Raw genomic sequence first — 15235 nt, 5'->3', positions numbered from 1 at the left:
TTTGATGTTGCAGGATTTTGCAACAAAGCTCTTGGAAGTGGATCTAATGTTATACAACAGCATCATCCTGTTAAAACTCGTCGAAACATCATCATTAAAGGTAATTGCTTCCCAATCTCCCCCTAAATATATTGTACATGGTCTGACCCAACATTGTCTTAATATTTCTTAAAGAAAACTCAGTTACTTACACTATGGACTTAGACTCGCTTACTTAAATTCATGCGGTTTTCTAATTCACCAGGAAGAAAATCACATATGCAGTCTCCTAAGGTCACTTCTTCTGTCGTCTACCCATTTGATTTCGTTAAACCATGTGGTGTTCATGGAGATGTGACTCTAAATGACATAAACCAACGAATCAGCACCCCGCCATTACCCAAGAAGAATGAAAGCGCTTCAGTTTTGTATCCCACGTCTGCTTTTTCAGGAAAGCCTGTCGTGGGGAAGACTAAAATTCGAACAGAAGGTGGGAAAGGCAGCATCACTATCATGAGAACCAAAGGGTAGCAGCCAGCTCAGACTAGCATTTTGGAAATATTTTTGTTTTGATGGCACTCTGCTTAGTCTGCTATGCTGCTACATTTTGGACAGGGTTTAATTCTACTTTCAGAGTGCCACCTAGTATACAAGCTAACTTTCAGGTTGATGTCATTCCTGGTGCTTGTACCATGAATTGTTTATATCCTCATCTTGGTGACAGACTGACAGGTGAATCTTGTTTAGAGCTGGTAATGTTGATTTTAGTAGAGCTAGGATCTTAGACTGGGCAACTCTTACCATTTCTTGTCTGTAATCTGTATAAAACCTTCAATACTATACTCCTAAATTTATTTATGTGAAAAGCCTCGTTTTTATTTATTTTATTATTGTTTCTTTATACTTCCTAACACCCCATCAGGAGCCGTTATCCTGTGCATCCGTGTGCACCATACATGGTGCATACGGATGCAAAAACGTGCAAAAATGACGTCGTTTTGACGTCGACTTAAAATAAAATAAATCAGAATTGCATAACTATACATTCATAATTTAATAACTATACATCCAGAATTGCATAACTACACATTCATAATTTCATAACCATAAATCCAGAATTGCATAACTTTATAATTATACATCCAAAATTGCATAACTACACATCTATAATTTCATAACTATAAATCCAAAATTGCATAACTATACATTCATAATTTCATAACTATACAATCAGAAATTATGCACAACATAATGTTGTTAACAGAAATCGAAATTGATTTTTTTTTTTTTTTTTTTTTAAAGTTGGACGCGTGTTTTTAGTCAAGACGACGTCGTTTTTGCATCCGTGTGCACCATCCATGGTGCACACGGATGCACAACATAATTTGCCCCCATCAGAGCTCTGCCTCCCAAACAACCCAACAGGCTCAATTGTGACTCCGTTGGATTAGACTCAATTGAGACCCGGTTGGATTAGTCCCAAAGTGGTATTTTATATTATCCATATTATGTAAAGGAAACACTATGAGGTGATGAATTAGTATAAGAGCATCCTCAACAGTAGTTTTTGCAGGTGTGATTAGGAAATAGAAGATGAGAGGGAAGAGAAAAAACAAAAAAAGAAGCAAACATGCAGCACCACCTTTTTAGACAAAAAACTCATTCTCCTGCGAGCACCCCACAAAAAACTATTGGTGGAGATGCTCTAAATCAATAGTTATTATCATGTCAGACATTCTAAGAAAAACACCATATTGTAATTCTTGTTTATTACACAAAACATAAAGGTTGCAAATTTTATTTTTACTATCACATTCTCAATCAAACCTATCACATAGGATTGATTTACTTCTATTAGACACAATTATTATTCCATGGATACACAACTTTGTGGACCATGAATAAAATATACGGAGTACATTTTAATATACTAAATGTATATTCTTCTTATATTAAATGTGCATTATTTGAATATTGAAGGTATATATTGTTTTGTATATTATTAAACAATGTAAATTGAGTATATAAATAATGTACATTTAGTATATTAAAATTATATATGATCCACAAAAAATGTGCACTGTTTATATATGAGCGGGCTTACTCAGTACACACACGTTATGTGAATAATATAATTAATAATTAATTAATGGACTAAAAATATTAAAATACGGAGTATTTAAGGTGAGAATGGAAATCTTCTTTATAATTACGACAAAGTAGAAGGGAGCCTATTGCAATTTCCATATATACTATGATTACTATCTACGGCGTATCGAACTGTCGATTAGAAACCCTAGATTCGCCCAAATCCACATCAATCAGGAGCACGAGACAGTCCCCGTCAGAGGAGCTCGAACAAATCTAATAATTCTGCTTCGACACCAACCGAATCTCAGGTATTTTATCCAGATCCTCTACACTTCTACGTTTAGGAATCCCAACTCGTTGAACCGACGTGAGGGAATCGAACAACGTCAGCTCAGTCACGCCATTGTTCTCTCTTTAGCTCAACTTCTAGGGTGGCTGCAAATGCTGTGCTGATTATTTCGAGAGAAGTTACAGTTTCTCCATTTGTGTGCGTTCGTCACTTTTTTTTTCTTAATTTGCTGCGTGCTTTTGCATTGTCGGCTCAATTTTGGTCTGTTCTTCAATATTCACAAATAAAGCTCGAATCTTTTGTGATGTTTTGATTTTTTATGGAATGTATAAAGAGCTTTTCTATTTTAAGGGTTTCCTCACAGATTTTTTTCATTCTAAATCGAGGGTTGAAAGTGACTCTTCACCAGTATTTTGCAAAATTCTAGATTTTTGAGCATTACTCTGATGCATAGTGTTCTTTTCATCATTTGAGTATTTGAATGTATGAAAGAGTGCATTTTTAAAAATCTGTATTACAAAATTTGCTACTCTCTCTCTGTTGTTTTGTGCTTATGCTAGTGGGCTAGTCTATAAGGGTGAATTGGCTATGTGGATTCTGCTTCAGGTTGTACTTAAGTGAAGCATATTAAAGACCAATTTGTGGTATTCCACCCCTTTGAACTTCCTTTTTCTGGGTGTAGGGATGGGGAGGGGTGCTGCTAAGCCACTTCCGTCCTACAAATGTTGGGTTTTAAGTTTTTCACAAGACTTTTCCTAGTTGTAAGTTGTAACCTCTTGATATTTGAGGAGATAAGAGTTCTTCCATACTGTTGTGGTCTCTCAAGTGTTGAGTTCTATGTTTTATCACATGACTCTCCCAAGTTTAACATCTTCAATTTTGAGGAGAATAGGAGTTCTTAAATACTTTTGTATGATATTCATGGATAATATAATTATTGCACTTCTAATTACACATCAACATTAATTAAAATGTTTATTAGTAGTATTATTTTATTCTTATACGGACATTTTTCTAGTTTACACGAAATCTGCACAAGGCGGATGCATTTGTACATGGAAATCTTACTTCATATCATGACACAGATGCTTTGTTTATGATAGATTTCGAGCGCATGGACAAAAATGAGCTTTGGAATCATACATAGTGATATGTGTGCGGGGAGTGGGAGAATTCAGGGTGGAGTTTTGGGTATTTATATATACTGAGAGGTGTTGCACACACTCAGAAGAGCTTGCATCTGCAAAAAAAAATTAGGCAGCATGAGGAAACCAAATTTTAATTCAAATATTTTTTAGCTTTGGAGCTCATGAGCATGGAGCTTGTGGAGCGCCGCTCAACTCAAGGATTGCTCTTTCAGTTTGCTCTGGAGTCATACATAGGGATGTGTTTTTGGGGAGGGGGAGTTCAGGGTGGTGTTATGGGTATAAATATCTACTGGCATGTTCACACACTCAGAAGAGCTTTTCATCTGTAAAAATATTAGGCAGGATGAGGAAACCAAATTTTAATTCAAATGTTTTAGCTTTGGAGCATATGAGCATGGAGCTTGTGGAGCGCTGCTCAACTCAAGGATTGCTCTTTCGGTTTGCTTTAGAGTTTTTCAGAATTTGCTTTGAACTGATATTATCAAGCCAAATACAAAATGATAAAATTGATTGTACAAATATATTAGTTTTTTTCTCAAGAGTTCTTACTTTAAGATGTTAATTTGTTTTATGATTTAATTTCTATATTCAGTGCTGCTGCGAACACAATTACCGATTTCCCCCCATAGTCAACGATGAGTGGTCGATTTTCTCGCACAATCTATGTGGGAAACCTTCCTGCAGATATCAAAGAACGGGAAGTTGAAGATTTGTTCTATAAGGTTATAGTTAACACTTGTTTGAGCTGTTCAAATCTATAACTGCATACATGGAAAAGAAATTAATGACACTAGCTGTTTCTATTTTAGTTATTGTTCTGCTTTTTTCCCACAATGAAACTTCTTGTTCCATCTTGATTCTTTGTTGTGCCTTGTTTCTTGAAGCTTAAAGTGGCATTTGCTTATTGTTTATTTACCTTATTTCATGCTAGTATGGGCGTATTCTGGATATTGAATTGAAGATTCCCCCTCGCCCACCATGCTATTGTTTTGTTGAGGTAATAGGTGCTTCTTTTATGCTCATTATAAGTAATGATTTTTTATGCATATATTTAGTTCTTTTATCTGTGTGCCTGCCTTTCATTTAGATTATTTGTTGGGGTTTGACTTTTGAATCCATGATTTGACTTTGACTTTCAACTTCTTCAGTTTGAGAATGCTCTAGATGCAGAAGATGCTATCAGGGGCCGAGATGGCTACAACTTTGATGGCTGTCGATTGAGGGTAAGAACACTTGGGTACTTTCTGTTAAGAATTGCACAATACGTTGGCAATGCATACATCTTGCTCTTTATATTGGGACTGATTTTTTATGCAATAAAACATAGGTTGAGCTTGCTCATGGTGGTAGAGGTCCACCATCTTCAAGTGATCGTCGTGGTGGTGGCTATGGTGGTGGTGGAGGTGGAGGTGGTGGAGGTGGAGGGCGTCATGGCGTTTCTCGTCATTCTGAGTATCGGGGTAATAATTTGACTTTCTGAATGACACTTTTAGAGGTTTACCTTTAATTGAATGCTACATGTGTATGTGTATTTGTATCTATACTCTGTAAATGGTAATACACATTATATATGCTCAACAAATTATCTTTGCTTCATGCAGTTATTGTGCGTGGTCTTCCAGATTCTGCTTCCTGGCAAGATTTGAAAGTAATGAAAAAAATGATGCCTGAGATTTTGTTTTTTTAAGGTTTGCTTAATTGCGTATTTGATATGTCAGTGACATGTTCAAATGTTCCAGGACCACATGCGAAAAGCTGGTGATGTGTGCTTTGCTGAAGTTGCCAATGACAGTGAAGGTATAAATGTATAGTTTGACTATTATTGCACAATGGATCTGCTTATATGCTATATCTTCTCACCACTAGTTCATACTATTTTAACGAAACACAAACTAAGCTACATTTAATCATTAACTGCTTCATTAACATATGATTGTAAGGTGTAAATGAGCTGATCCTGGTGCCCTGGCATGATTGAGCTTGGCTTGTTTATTAATCAAGCCAGGCTTGACTCGGCTTGTTTATTAATCAGTCTAAAAGTCGTATTTTAGCTTGGGTATGCAAATTGAGTGAAGAATTTTAGGTTTATTTTGGGCTTGGTTTGCTTTTCTTTGCTCACATTAAACTCTAACTCTGTAATTAGGAACCTTTGGCCTGGTTGATTATACAAATTATGAGGATATGAAATATGCTGTAAGTAAATTCTTCAATAGTTTACTGATAATTATGTGCAATATATTCATATTCTGAATCTCTACTTAATTATTGAATGTGCTGTTTTCCAGATTCGGAAACTTGATGATAGTGAGTTCAAAAATCCTTGGACCAGGACTTATATCCGGGTATTTATATTTAAAGATACTATGAAAATTTGACCAGTTTGCTTCACATTTGTTTATTTATTTGTTTGTATTTTTCTTGTTAGGTGAGAGAACACAAGCATGGTTCATCAAGAAGCCGAAGCCGAAGCCGAAGCAGAAGCAGGAGTCCTAGGAGGAGGAGGAGGTATATGAATCTCTGATTTTATATTTCTTGGTGTTTTTTTTCTTTCTTCCTGATCTAACGGTAAACTATACTGCAGCAAATCAGCAGACAGATCTAGGTCAAGATCACCACCTCCACGGTCAAGATCTGCATCACCGATCAAGTCATCACGGTATATGGAATGGTTTTTGTTGATTAGTAGTCACTGCCCTTTTATAAATCCAATCCCTTACTAATCTCTTGGGTATTATCTGCTTAAATGCAGACCTATTTCTAGGTCAAGATCAGGATCAAGGCCAAGATCAGGGTCAGCATCTCCCCATCAGGTAAGACTCAATGCAACATTTTTATACACACAATTTTCAAGCTCTGGAATTAATTTTTCCTCGTAAATATTGCAATTTACCCACTGCGACTTATTTTATTGTCTGCATGACCTGGCAGCCACTAGCTGATCCTCAATTCATTTAGTCATTTTCTTCATGTCATTTCAGGCCCGCGCCAACAGTGGCTAACTCTGTCAATTACAAGTCAATCTACCTCTAGGCTGCTTCGGTGTGGGAAGGACTGCAAACCTCCCATACTCGGTTTGTCTAGGGCTGAAATCATAAACTAGTTCTTTATTATTCGTTTAAAGCAAAACTCCATAAACCGGCTATTTCTAGATCCTTTCTGTCAACTGTATGCAGGTGAACTTTTTTAGTACCTGTTTGTTTGTTCCGCAATCCTTGTTGTTTACTGTGCTGTTGTCATGTTTTGACTGAGTGTTATTACCATTTTCACTTGTTTTGTTTAAAGAATACACCTTGAGAACAAAAATCTTGTTTGAACTAGCGTTCTGATTTAGGGTAGGGTAGTTGGTAAGCGGGCTTACTAACTACTAATGTACTCGACAGCTCTTGTATGTGCGATGGCAGTGGTAAGTGTATCCGATGTTATATGTGAAAATGAAACCATTGCTACCTCCATTAGAAGCTCTTGAAGGTTTTGTGGATACAATTCTTTCATGGTGGGTCCTACGTGATCTGAGGTAAAATTTTGTATGGTTAGAATTTCTTGGGCTGCCTGTATGAAAAAGACAAGCAAGTAGTGCTCAACTGTTTTGTCAAGTTGCGTGTGACATTTCCCTGTGTAAGGAACTGAAGAAGAATGTCTGTTGGTATTATTCCAAATCCGTATTCTTCTTTTTTCTGTTGGATGACGAGGGAAATTTGTCGATACAAATTATACTGAAAAGGTAAATTGTATTAGAAAAATCTTAAGCGACAGACTCAATTGATGCAGTTGTCGAGGTTTGAATATTCGTATCTTTTCTCAAGTACTACATATTGAATCAATATGCTAAATTTGTGCGGGCAAATTCTTGCGCTAAACTTGTCCGGGCAAATTTCTTCATCGGCATTTGTCCTTGTCTGTTGAGTTATTGAATTATCGTGATTTACGTCATTCTAAATGCTTTGTTAGGTTAGGGTGTGGAGGATTTAATCATTTTGGGGAATGAAGGGTATTGACAAATTCTTATTCTTGGATACCTTGCAACGAATGAAGATGGATGTGTTTCAAATAATTTTTCACATCAATTTTCTTTTTTTGGTTAATTATTAACTTTGTTACAAAATTGATCATAGTGAATATATACAATTTATGTTTATTAGTAATATATCCGATCCTTTATTTTTTAATACATAACTCAATTGCAAAAGAAATAATCTTAACATTTTTTTTTGGTGAAAAGACACTTATCTTAACATTTGTTACTCATTTATAACTTGAAATCTTCTTTGAGTAGATCTAAACTTCTCCTAATAAAAGGAAAAAAAGGTATAACTACGAGAGAGTTAAATATTCAATCGAAATAAATTAAATAGTGAGATTGCATTTTGAACTAGAATTAGTGTAATTATGTTTCTTAGCAAGTTAGCAACAAGCTAATGTTTTTTATTAATTTGGACTAAGAGATGTGGACAAAGACATCTAAAAATAAGAAGATCTAGACAAAGACTCCATAGATGTCCTCGTCAAGAGAATTGGAAATTTGGACAAGGACACCATGCACTCATGGAGGTCCTTGGACAAGGAAAAAGTGTGTTTTCACAGGACAAAAAACTTATTATTTAGAATGACCCCTCTAACAATTTTTTTTGAGTAATCGGAACGCCCCAATATGACATGCACCATCCAACGTCTATAACCTCTTCCTATGTTGTGGTCAACCTTAATGACTGACCTCGAGATATCATGACTGATCATGGGACCGAGAATTGACATTACCTTTATTTCCTTGGACGACTCACTATGAGTTTTCTAGGTACATCTTTTGAGTTCATGCCTAGCGGACCCGAACTCTCATTGCGGCCGACTCCAAGGTTAGGCCTCAGTCTCCATGTTTTGCCTTGGGCCTATGCCACACTGCTTGAGTTTAAAATCTCAGAGCTGAATCTAATATCATATTATTCTTTTAAAGTAAAATATATTAATCAAGCAGTGCAAAAACAAAATTAGGGGACACTGTCTCCCAAAACAAAGCATGTGCTTATATAAAGGTTGTTATGCTAACGAATGTGCTAAACGATTGGACATACAAGAAACAAAAGAATACAAACTCCCTACAATCAGAAGAAACAGCTGCCCATACTCGGCTGGGATGTTCATTATCATATAATGTTTCAAGAAAAGAAAAAACTCTATTTATTAGCTAAAGTTAATTAACATCGCTTGACAAATATTATTATAAAAAAATCCAGATAATAATTGAATATGAAACAATACCAAATAGAGTAGGACTGAAGAAAAAGTTGAAGGCGTACGGATAGCAGTATTACCGGTAATGTAGTTAGACAGGGAAGAGTACAGATGTTTGCGTGGGAAGAGTACAGATGTTTGCGGTGTTTAATGTTGTCATCAATTCTGTTTGTTTTCTGTTGATCAAGTTTGTGAGATACAGTTACCTGCCAACCCGCGTCTCTCTCAGATCCCCTTCTCCCTCCACTCAAAACCCTACATTTTTTCTTGTGCCTTCTACTCCACAAAGACGCCAACAACATTCTTGATTCTCTCTCTAGTTTGTGGATTTCATCGAAAGTTGTAAAATAATAATAAAAAAAGAATAAAGTTAGTTAATTTAATTTAATTTAGTTGTTTTTTTTTTTTTTTTTCGGGTGAATTTGCTTTGACTCTTCTCAAAACGTCACCGCACAATGTTGGTCAAACATTTCGCCTCTTTCTCTCTCTCCCCCTTCTCTCTCTCATCCCGAGTGTTTTTATGGACCAATTCTTGATTTCCCACAAATGGTTTTCCCTTTTCTGCTCTGGGTATTCTTCCTTTTTCTTGATTAAGCTTTGTTTTTGACTTTTCACGAGGGGAAACAACGAAATAGAAAGGAAAAAGGAATGGTTTTTGGGGATGGTTTCTGGTCTATGCCCCTGTCTTTTTCTAAGGATTTACTTTTCTATTTGATGAATTTATAAAAAAGCATTTTTGGGGTGGGACTTGTAAGGGCATGATTGGTGATGCAAGTTTAGGGTCTTGAAGAGCCAAAAAGTCAAGTGCTTTAATTGATTTCCTCTGAATTGTTGTTTGTTTTTTTTTTTTTTTGTTTTGTTTTCAGGTCAGAACTGGGAAACAAGCCCGAGTCGGAATTGGGACTTCCTTTGTTTATTTCTCAGGTTTTTTGTTTTTGAAGATTTTCTGCACATTGAGAATCATTGAGATGACCTCTCTTTGATGATGATGATGATGATAAGTTCTTAGATCTTTTCTGATCAATTTGATAGAGTTCCAGCAAAAAGATTAGCTTGTTTTTCATTGATTTTATTTCTGTTTTGATCTTCTTAAAAAAATTCTTTAAAGATTGAACCTTTGTGGGGGTTGTTGGACTGATTTAATAAATATGGATTTGAGAACAAGTGTTGATGGTGGTGAGGTGCCCAAAGGGGACTATTCAGGGCATCCAGAAGGGGAATTAGGGTCTAAGTTGAAGGGGCCAGGGAGTATTAGTGATGGAAATATGGCAGGGAAGAGCCCTAGCAAAGATATGATTTTTAGGGCTGATAAGATTGATCTCAAAAGCTTGGATGTTCAATTGGAGAAGCATCTGAGTCGGGTTTGGTCTAGGAGTGTAGAACATCAAGTCCAGAGGCCCAAGGAGGACTGGGAGATTGATCCTTTGAAATTGGAGATTAGGTATCTTATTGCTCAAGGCACCTATGGCACGGTTTATCGCGGTACCTATGATACTCAAGATGTTGCAGGTATAACATGGTTCTCTGTTTTTCCGTTTCTTATTGCTGCATGGATAGAGTCATAGAGTAGCAGTCAATCTTGTTCGCTTCGTTTTATATAGCTGTGCTAATTCCCGGTTTATATTTTCTTTCCGCATTTCATTTTAACCTCGTTCTTGCGTTTACACTGTATATCTTGTATGCGTTGTAAAATTCCCGTATTTGTCTTACCCTTAGTGAAATAGAAGCTAACACGATGAAAAGACTAAGACTTTGTTTTGCAGATTTTGATGTTGACAAGGATTTGTGTTTTTTCTTGTTTTACTTATCCCCATAAAAGGGTGGATCATGTGGAAATCCTCACCCCCTAGACTGGTTAATGAAATATATTGCTTGGTGTTTTTTTATCTGAAATTGTTTAGGTTATCAATTAGGTATTATAGTCGGTGGAATAATTGAGTGTTCGGAACTTAAAAGCCAATTACCTCTGCATAATAGTTAGGTATCGAAGGTGGTGGCAATTATTTAGATGCTTCTAGGAGATATATAAAACTAGATGTCTAGATTATGGTAATAACGGGTTGGCTTTTCCTCCAAACCGCAGAAATAGTCTCCGTTTGGTGATATATTAGCCCTCGTTTCTCACTGGAATACTATTTTGTAGTGAAATTGTTGGACTGGGGAGAGGATGGCATGGCCACCGCTGCAGAAACTGCCGCTCTACGAGCATCATTTCAGCAGGAGGTTGCGGTTTGGCAGAAGCTTGACCACCCAAACGTTACAAGTGTAGGCACTTTCTTCGACACATTCCTTCTTAGAGACAACTGTTAATTACAAATACTCGAAGAATGATATGATACTTTGAAAAGTATGTTTTGATAGTGATTCTTACTTGCAGTTTGTTGGTGCATCAATGGGAACTTCAAATCTTAAAATTCCATCGAAAAACCCTTCTGAGGGTTATACCACCCTTCCATCAAGGTCGTGTTGTGTTGTGGTGGAATTCCTTGCGGGTGGAACCTTGAAAAATCTTTTGTACAAAAACCGGAAAAAGAAGCTGGCGTTTAAGATTGTTATTCAACTTGCTTTGGATCTTTCTCGAGGGTGAGCCGCCTCTAAAATACGGTGTGCAATTATTAAAATTATCGATTGGCGTGGCTTCATTTTTCTTTCTGACTTTGCAGGTTGAGCTATTTACATTCCAAAAAAATAGTTCATCGCGATGTGAAAGCTGAAAACATGTTGCTGGATACTAGTCGAAATTTGAAAATCGCTGATTTCGGTGTGGCTCGTGTTGAAGCACAGAATCCAAAGGACATGACGGGTGAAACTGGTACCCTTGGGTACATGGCCCCAGAGGTATATTCATCACTCAATCCAAAAGAACCTTTTCCTCGAGAAACATCCTTATAAAATATGTTTGTGCATGTTCTTTAACGCGATTCCAACTAATGATAATCATCTATCTTTAAGTTACCCGAAGTTAATAGTCATATCTCCTCTTTTAGGAGACCACCAGGACCCCGTATAATCTAAGTTTTCATCTTCTGCATTTCTCATAACGTTTTCTTGTTTTTCCGAGTAATGAAATATAGTCTGCATTTGCGTAGGTTCTTGATGGCAAGCCCTATAACAGAAAATGCGATGTATACAGCTTCGGGGTTTGCTTGTGGGAAATTTACTGCTGTGATTTGCCATATCCAGATCTGAGCTTTGCTGAAGTTTCTTCTGCGGTTGTTAGACAGGTATTTCTTGCTTATTTTCATCTCGTCTAACGCATTTTCTACTGCCTCATTTAGTGTATATCTGTTCCCATTGTGGCACGAAAAGATTGATGTTTCTATTCCCCTTATCCTCAGAATCTCCGCCCAGAAATTCCCAGATGTTGCCCGAGTTCCTTAGCCAGCATCATGAAGAAATGCTGGGATGCGAATCCAGACAAGCGACCTGAAATGGACGAAGTAGTGAGGTTGATGGAAGCGATTGATACGAGCAAGGGAGGAGGGATGATACCCGAAGACCAAGCTGGCGGCTGTTTCTGCTTTGCTCCAACTCGCGGTCCATAAGGCTTCTCCACACCCGCTCTCTTTTTGCCTTTCGTAAGGCGCTCGATTTGTACTCTCTGTACAAACTCATTTCCCTCTCAGACATCAAATAATTAGAGCAAAAAGTTCCAACTTCTCTTGTTCTTTGTCACAGTGTAACCATGGTTTGTTAATTTTCGAGATTTTCTTGCACAGTTCTGTACTATACCAGGTGCTCGATTTGTCGTATAATGCATTTTGATTCTTCCAATGTTTCATAAAATCTTTTGTTGTTTGGTATATATATATGATGATTCTCAAGTGGCCTTCAGTGATCCACTTTTCTTGGTGGATTCATTGGCATCCTGCATTCTCTTGTCTTGTACAGTATGATGACTCTGTTTTTTTGCTGCCCTCTCGAAGTTCGAGAGATTCTTGTCTGCAATGTGCTGTACTTCCAAATCTGCATTGCATATTTTTGGTCCGAAATAATTTCACCCGAAACCAACCTATCCAAATTAGAGTATTACTTATATTAAACTAACACCATTATGAATTAATAAAGAATTTACATAGCAGATCATAGGTAAGGACGCATGATTGAGCTTTTACAGTTATGATGTGTGACCTGAGTTTTACCCTCTTGTGGAGCTCTAATCCACAATCTTGTCATGTTAAGGTGTAAAGTGTAGGAACAATCTTTTTAGATCAAGGTGTATGGCTTAAACCCTTTAGGCACGTACATGTGCCCGCTTTGTCTAGTAATTGACCTGGTGACTAAGAATTATTAAATCGAAATCACTTAAGTCCAGTAATTGACCTGGTGACTAAAGAATTATTAGACCGAAATCTACAAGAAAAGTCCAATCTAACACCATTCCTCTAGTAAATACAATAATGATAATATAAGAAAACAAAAGTTACACATTACTATATATATATATATATATATATATATATATATATATATATATATATATATATATATATATATATATCTTTTGGTGTAGTTCAAGAACAGCCACCGGAGGCAAACCCCAGTTTCCCTCCGGCAACATCGTACACCACCTCCAATGTCTGCTGCTGTAAGTTGCCGAAAATTCCGACCTCCCCATCATCATTATTTCCGAAAAAAGCCAGACACACCAACGACCCGGTTTCATCTAGCGGCGTCATCACCCCCGTGGGGTCCAAATCAACCACCGCATTATTCCCACCAAACGTGAAGCTTATCTTGGGTATGGTTGGGTTACGATATTTGCTGAAATCATAGCAAGTGTCGAAGCTCGTATTGCTTTCTACTGCCGGAAACATGGTCATCTGTTCCCTGAAAGCGTCCCGCAGAGCAGTATAGGCCGTCGGCGGCAGGCGAGTGGTGACGGTCCCGGAGTCTATGATGGTCTTGCCGTTCTTGAACACCGCCGGATTAATTTTCAGTTCCCGCCCGGCAACGCTTATGGCCAGGATATCAATGAAGTAAAGACCCGTCCCCTGTGAGCTCAACAATGGCGTGTATTTGAAATTTTTAGCAGTCCCACCACCCTTCCCCAACGTTAAATGACCGTCGGTGTTTGTTTTTGTCGGGAGGCAATACGAGAAATAGTTCCCATATTGTTTAGACGTTTGGGAGACTATAGAGAGGGAATCTCTCCCTAAACCCATCAATCCCGCATTCTCGCCGTAGAAAAGTTGATTGTTTTGGCCGCACCCGAACATGAACCCCTCCACCGCTTCCGTGGACGATAAGGTTAGCCTGTCCTTCCCCAACTCGCCCACCGAGAATGTTCTGTCGCCGTAAGTGGCGATGTACACGCACGTGTTCGGCGCTGCGCAGCGCGGCGGGTTGTTGGTGGCGGCCGCCAGCCCGGAACAGGCGGCCGAGTTACACGTGAGGTTGGAATACGTTGTCGAGGCGGCCGGGTCGAATATCGCCGCGCGCTGCCGGTAGCACTTCGCCGCGCACGGCTTGCATTGAGTCCACGTGATATGGCTGCCGGTGTCGAAGGCTAGATCGAGTTCCTTCTTCGGCGTGCCCAGTCCCACCGTGACGACGTAGTTTCCCACGCCGCCTGGGCTTTCGTGCCCCGCCGGGAGATTCACAGCTTTTGACTCACTGATCATTTCTGCTTTCTCTGCCTCACCATTAGTGTTATTGCCCAAGCTCAGAGATTTAACTCGGGCTTTTATTGAGTTGACTCGAGACTCGTCGTACCGCAGAAGCTCAGTCATGGTTGGCGAGTCTTGGGTCCGGGCGGAGCAGGGACCAAACCTGTGAACAACTTTCATGGATGCCTTTCTACTTGGACCTGAAATATACATTTAAAAAACAAAAAAATTAATTTTTTTTTTGGGTCTAATTTTCAAGTTCAGATTTCAAAACGGTTAAGTGTAGGTACATAATTTTTTTATAGGCTCAGAGTTATCAGGTCAGTTTATAATTTTCGTGCTAAGATTGACATCCTATTCTCAGGACACTACTTGTACTACTGGAAATTATTCCGACTGTGATATCTGAAAAAATCTTGTTGCTATTTTCGATCACTTTTTGATATCAATTTGAATTAAGATAACTTTTAGGTGGTCGAAAATTTCACAATTTCCAGTAGTGCTGTGAGATATATTAAAGTAAATAGAAAGTAGAAAGAGCTAATAATGAACGAATGGATGACCTTTGGAAGTGGTGGGATTGCAGACAAAAGGTGGAAGCATGGAACTGAGTGGGAGAGTTTGGTAGTGAGCTTCAGAAGCAATCCCCTTCTCCAAACTGCATGAAATCATCATCATCATCATCATAACCAGAATGGAAACATTTGCAGATGATTGAAGAAGACTTAGTTTTCCAGCACAACCCATTCTTGAATGTTTCAACCACCTCTCTCTCACCCTGCTATCTCAAGTATGTATATATATATATATATATATATATATATATATATATATATATATATATATATATATATATAAAACTAGGGAGAACAAGTTTATACTATAGACGTGAC

The 15235-nt window shown here is 37.8% G+C and overlaps 4 protein-coding genes across 6 annotated transcripts in view; 3 read left to right on the top strand and 1 right to left on the bottom strand.

The window, feature by feature from the left end:
• LOC109175631 (protein XRI1) overlaps positions 1–861 on the top strand; it is a 3007-nt gene extending 2146 nt beyond the window's left edge. Inside the window, exons 8-9 of the mRNA XM_019324934.1 lie at positions 14–100; positions 245–861. Coding sequence (XP_019180479.1) covers positions 14–100; positions 245–510 — 353 coding nt within the window. The 3' untranslated portion in view covers positions 511–861. The remainder of the gene's footprint in view (positions 1–13; positions 101–244) is intronic.
• LOC109175626 (aspartyl protease family protein At5g10770-like) overlaps positions 1–15235 on the bottom strand; it is a 27348-nt gene extending 12113 nt beyond the window's left edge. Inside the window, exons 1-3 of the mRNA XM_019324925.1 lie at positions 15201–15235; positions 14906–15151; positions 13242–14542 (exon numbers count right to left, since the gene is read on the bottom strand). Coding sequence (XP_019180470.1) covers positions 13248–14542; positions 14906–15089 — 1479 coding nt within the window. The 5' untranslated portion in view covers positions 15090–15151; positions 15201–15235 and the 3' untranslated portion in view covers positions 13242–13247. The remainder of the gene's footprint in view (positions 1–13241; positions 14543–14905; positions 15152–15200) is intronic.
• On the top strand, positions 2251–6824 carry LOC109175633 (serine/arginine-rich splicing factor SR34A-like). 2 transcript variants are annotated; one of them, XM_019324935.1, is made up of 13 exons: positions 2251–2378; positions 3463–4229; positions 4439–4504; positions 4656–4730; positions 4835–4967; positions 5109–5155; positions 5247–5304; positions 5651–5700; positions 5793–5849; positions 5933–6012; positions 6086–6163; positions 6257–6317; positions 6486–6824. In XM_019324935.1, the coding sequence occupies exons 2-13, from the start codon at positions 4143–4145 to the stop codon at positions 6504–6506; spliced, it is 813 nt and encodes a 270-aa protein (XP_019180480.1). In that variant the 5' UTR covers positions 2251–2378; positions 3463–4142; the 3' UTR covers positions 6507–6824. The 2 variants fall into 2 exon arrangements, with proteins under 2 accessions (XP_019180480.1, XP_019180481.1); XM_019324936.1 differs by having other exon boundaries at positions 2253–2378; positions 6089–6163.
• Positions 9182–12557, top strand: LOC109175628 (serine/threonine-protein kinase STY17-like). Of its 2 annotated transcripts, XM_019324930.1 has the most exons (7): positions 9182–9303; positions 9600–10242; positions 10877–10998; positions 11111–11316; positions 11397–11571; positions 11823–11957; positions 12072–12557. In XM_019324930.1, the coding sequence occupies exons 2-7, from the start codon at positions 9882–9884 to the stop codon at positions 12276–12278; spliced, it is 1206 nt and encodes a 401-aa protein (XP_019180475.1). In that variant the 5' UTR covers positions 9182–9303; positions 9600–9881; the 3' UTR covers positions 12279–12557. The 2 variants fall into 2 exon arrangements, with proteins under 2 accessions (XP_019180475.1, XP_019180474.1); XM_019324929.1 differs by lacking the exon at positions 9182–9303 and having other exon boundaries at positions 9439–10242.

Source organism: Ipomoea nil, unplaced genomic scaffold (genome assembly GCF_001879475.1).
Source record: "Ipomoea nil cultivar Tokyo-kokei standard unplaced genomic scaffold, Asagao_1.1 scaffold0688, whole genome shotgun sequence".
Classification (NCBI taxonomy): domain Eukaryota; kingdom Viridiplantae; phylum Streptophyta; class Magnoliopsida; order Solanales; family Convolvulaceae; genus Ipomoea; species Ipomoea nil.
Note: the sequence above shows the minus strand (reverse complement) of the source record. Positions and strands in the feature narration are given on the sequence as shown.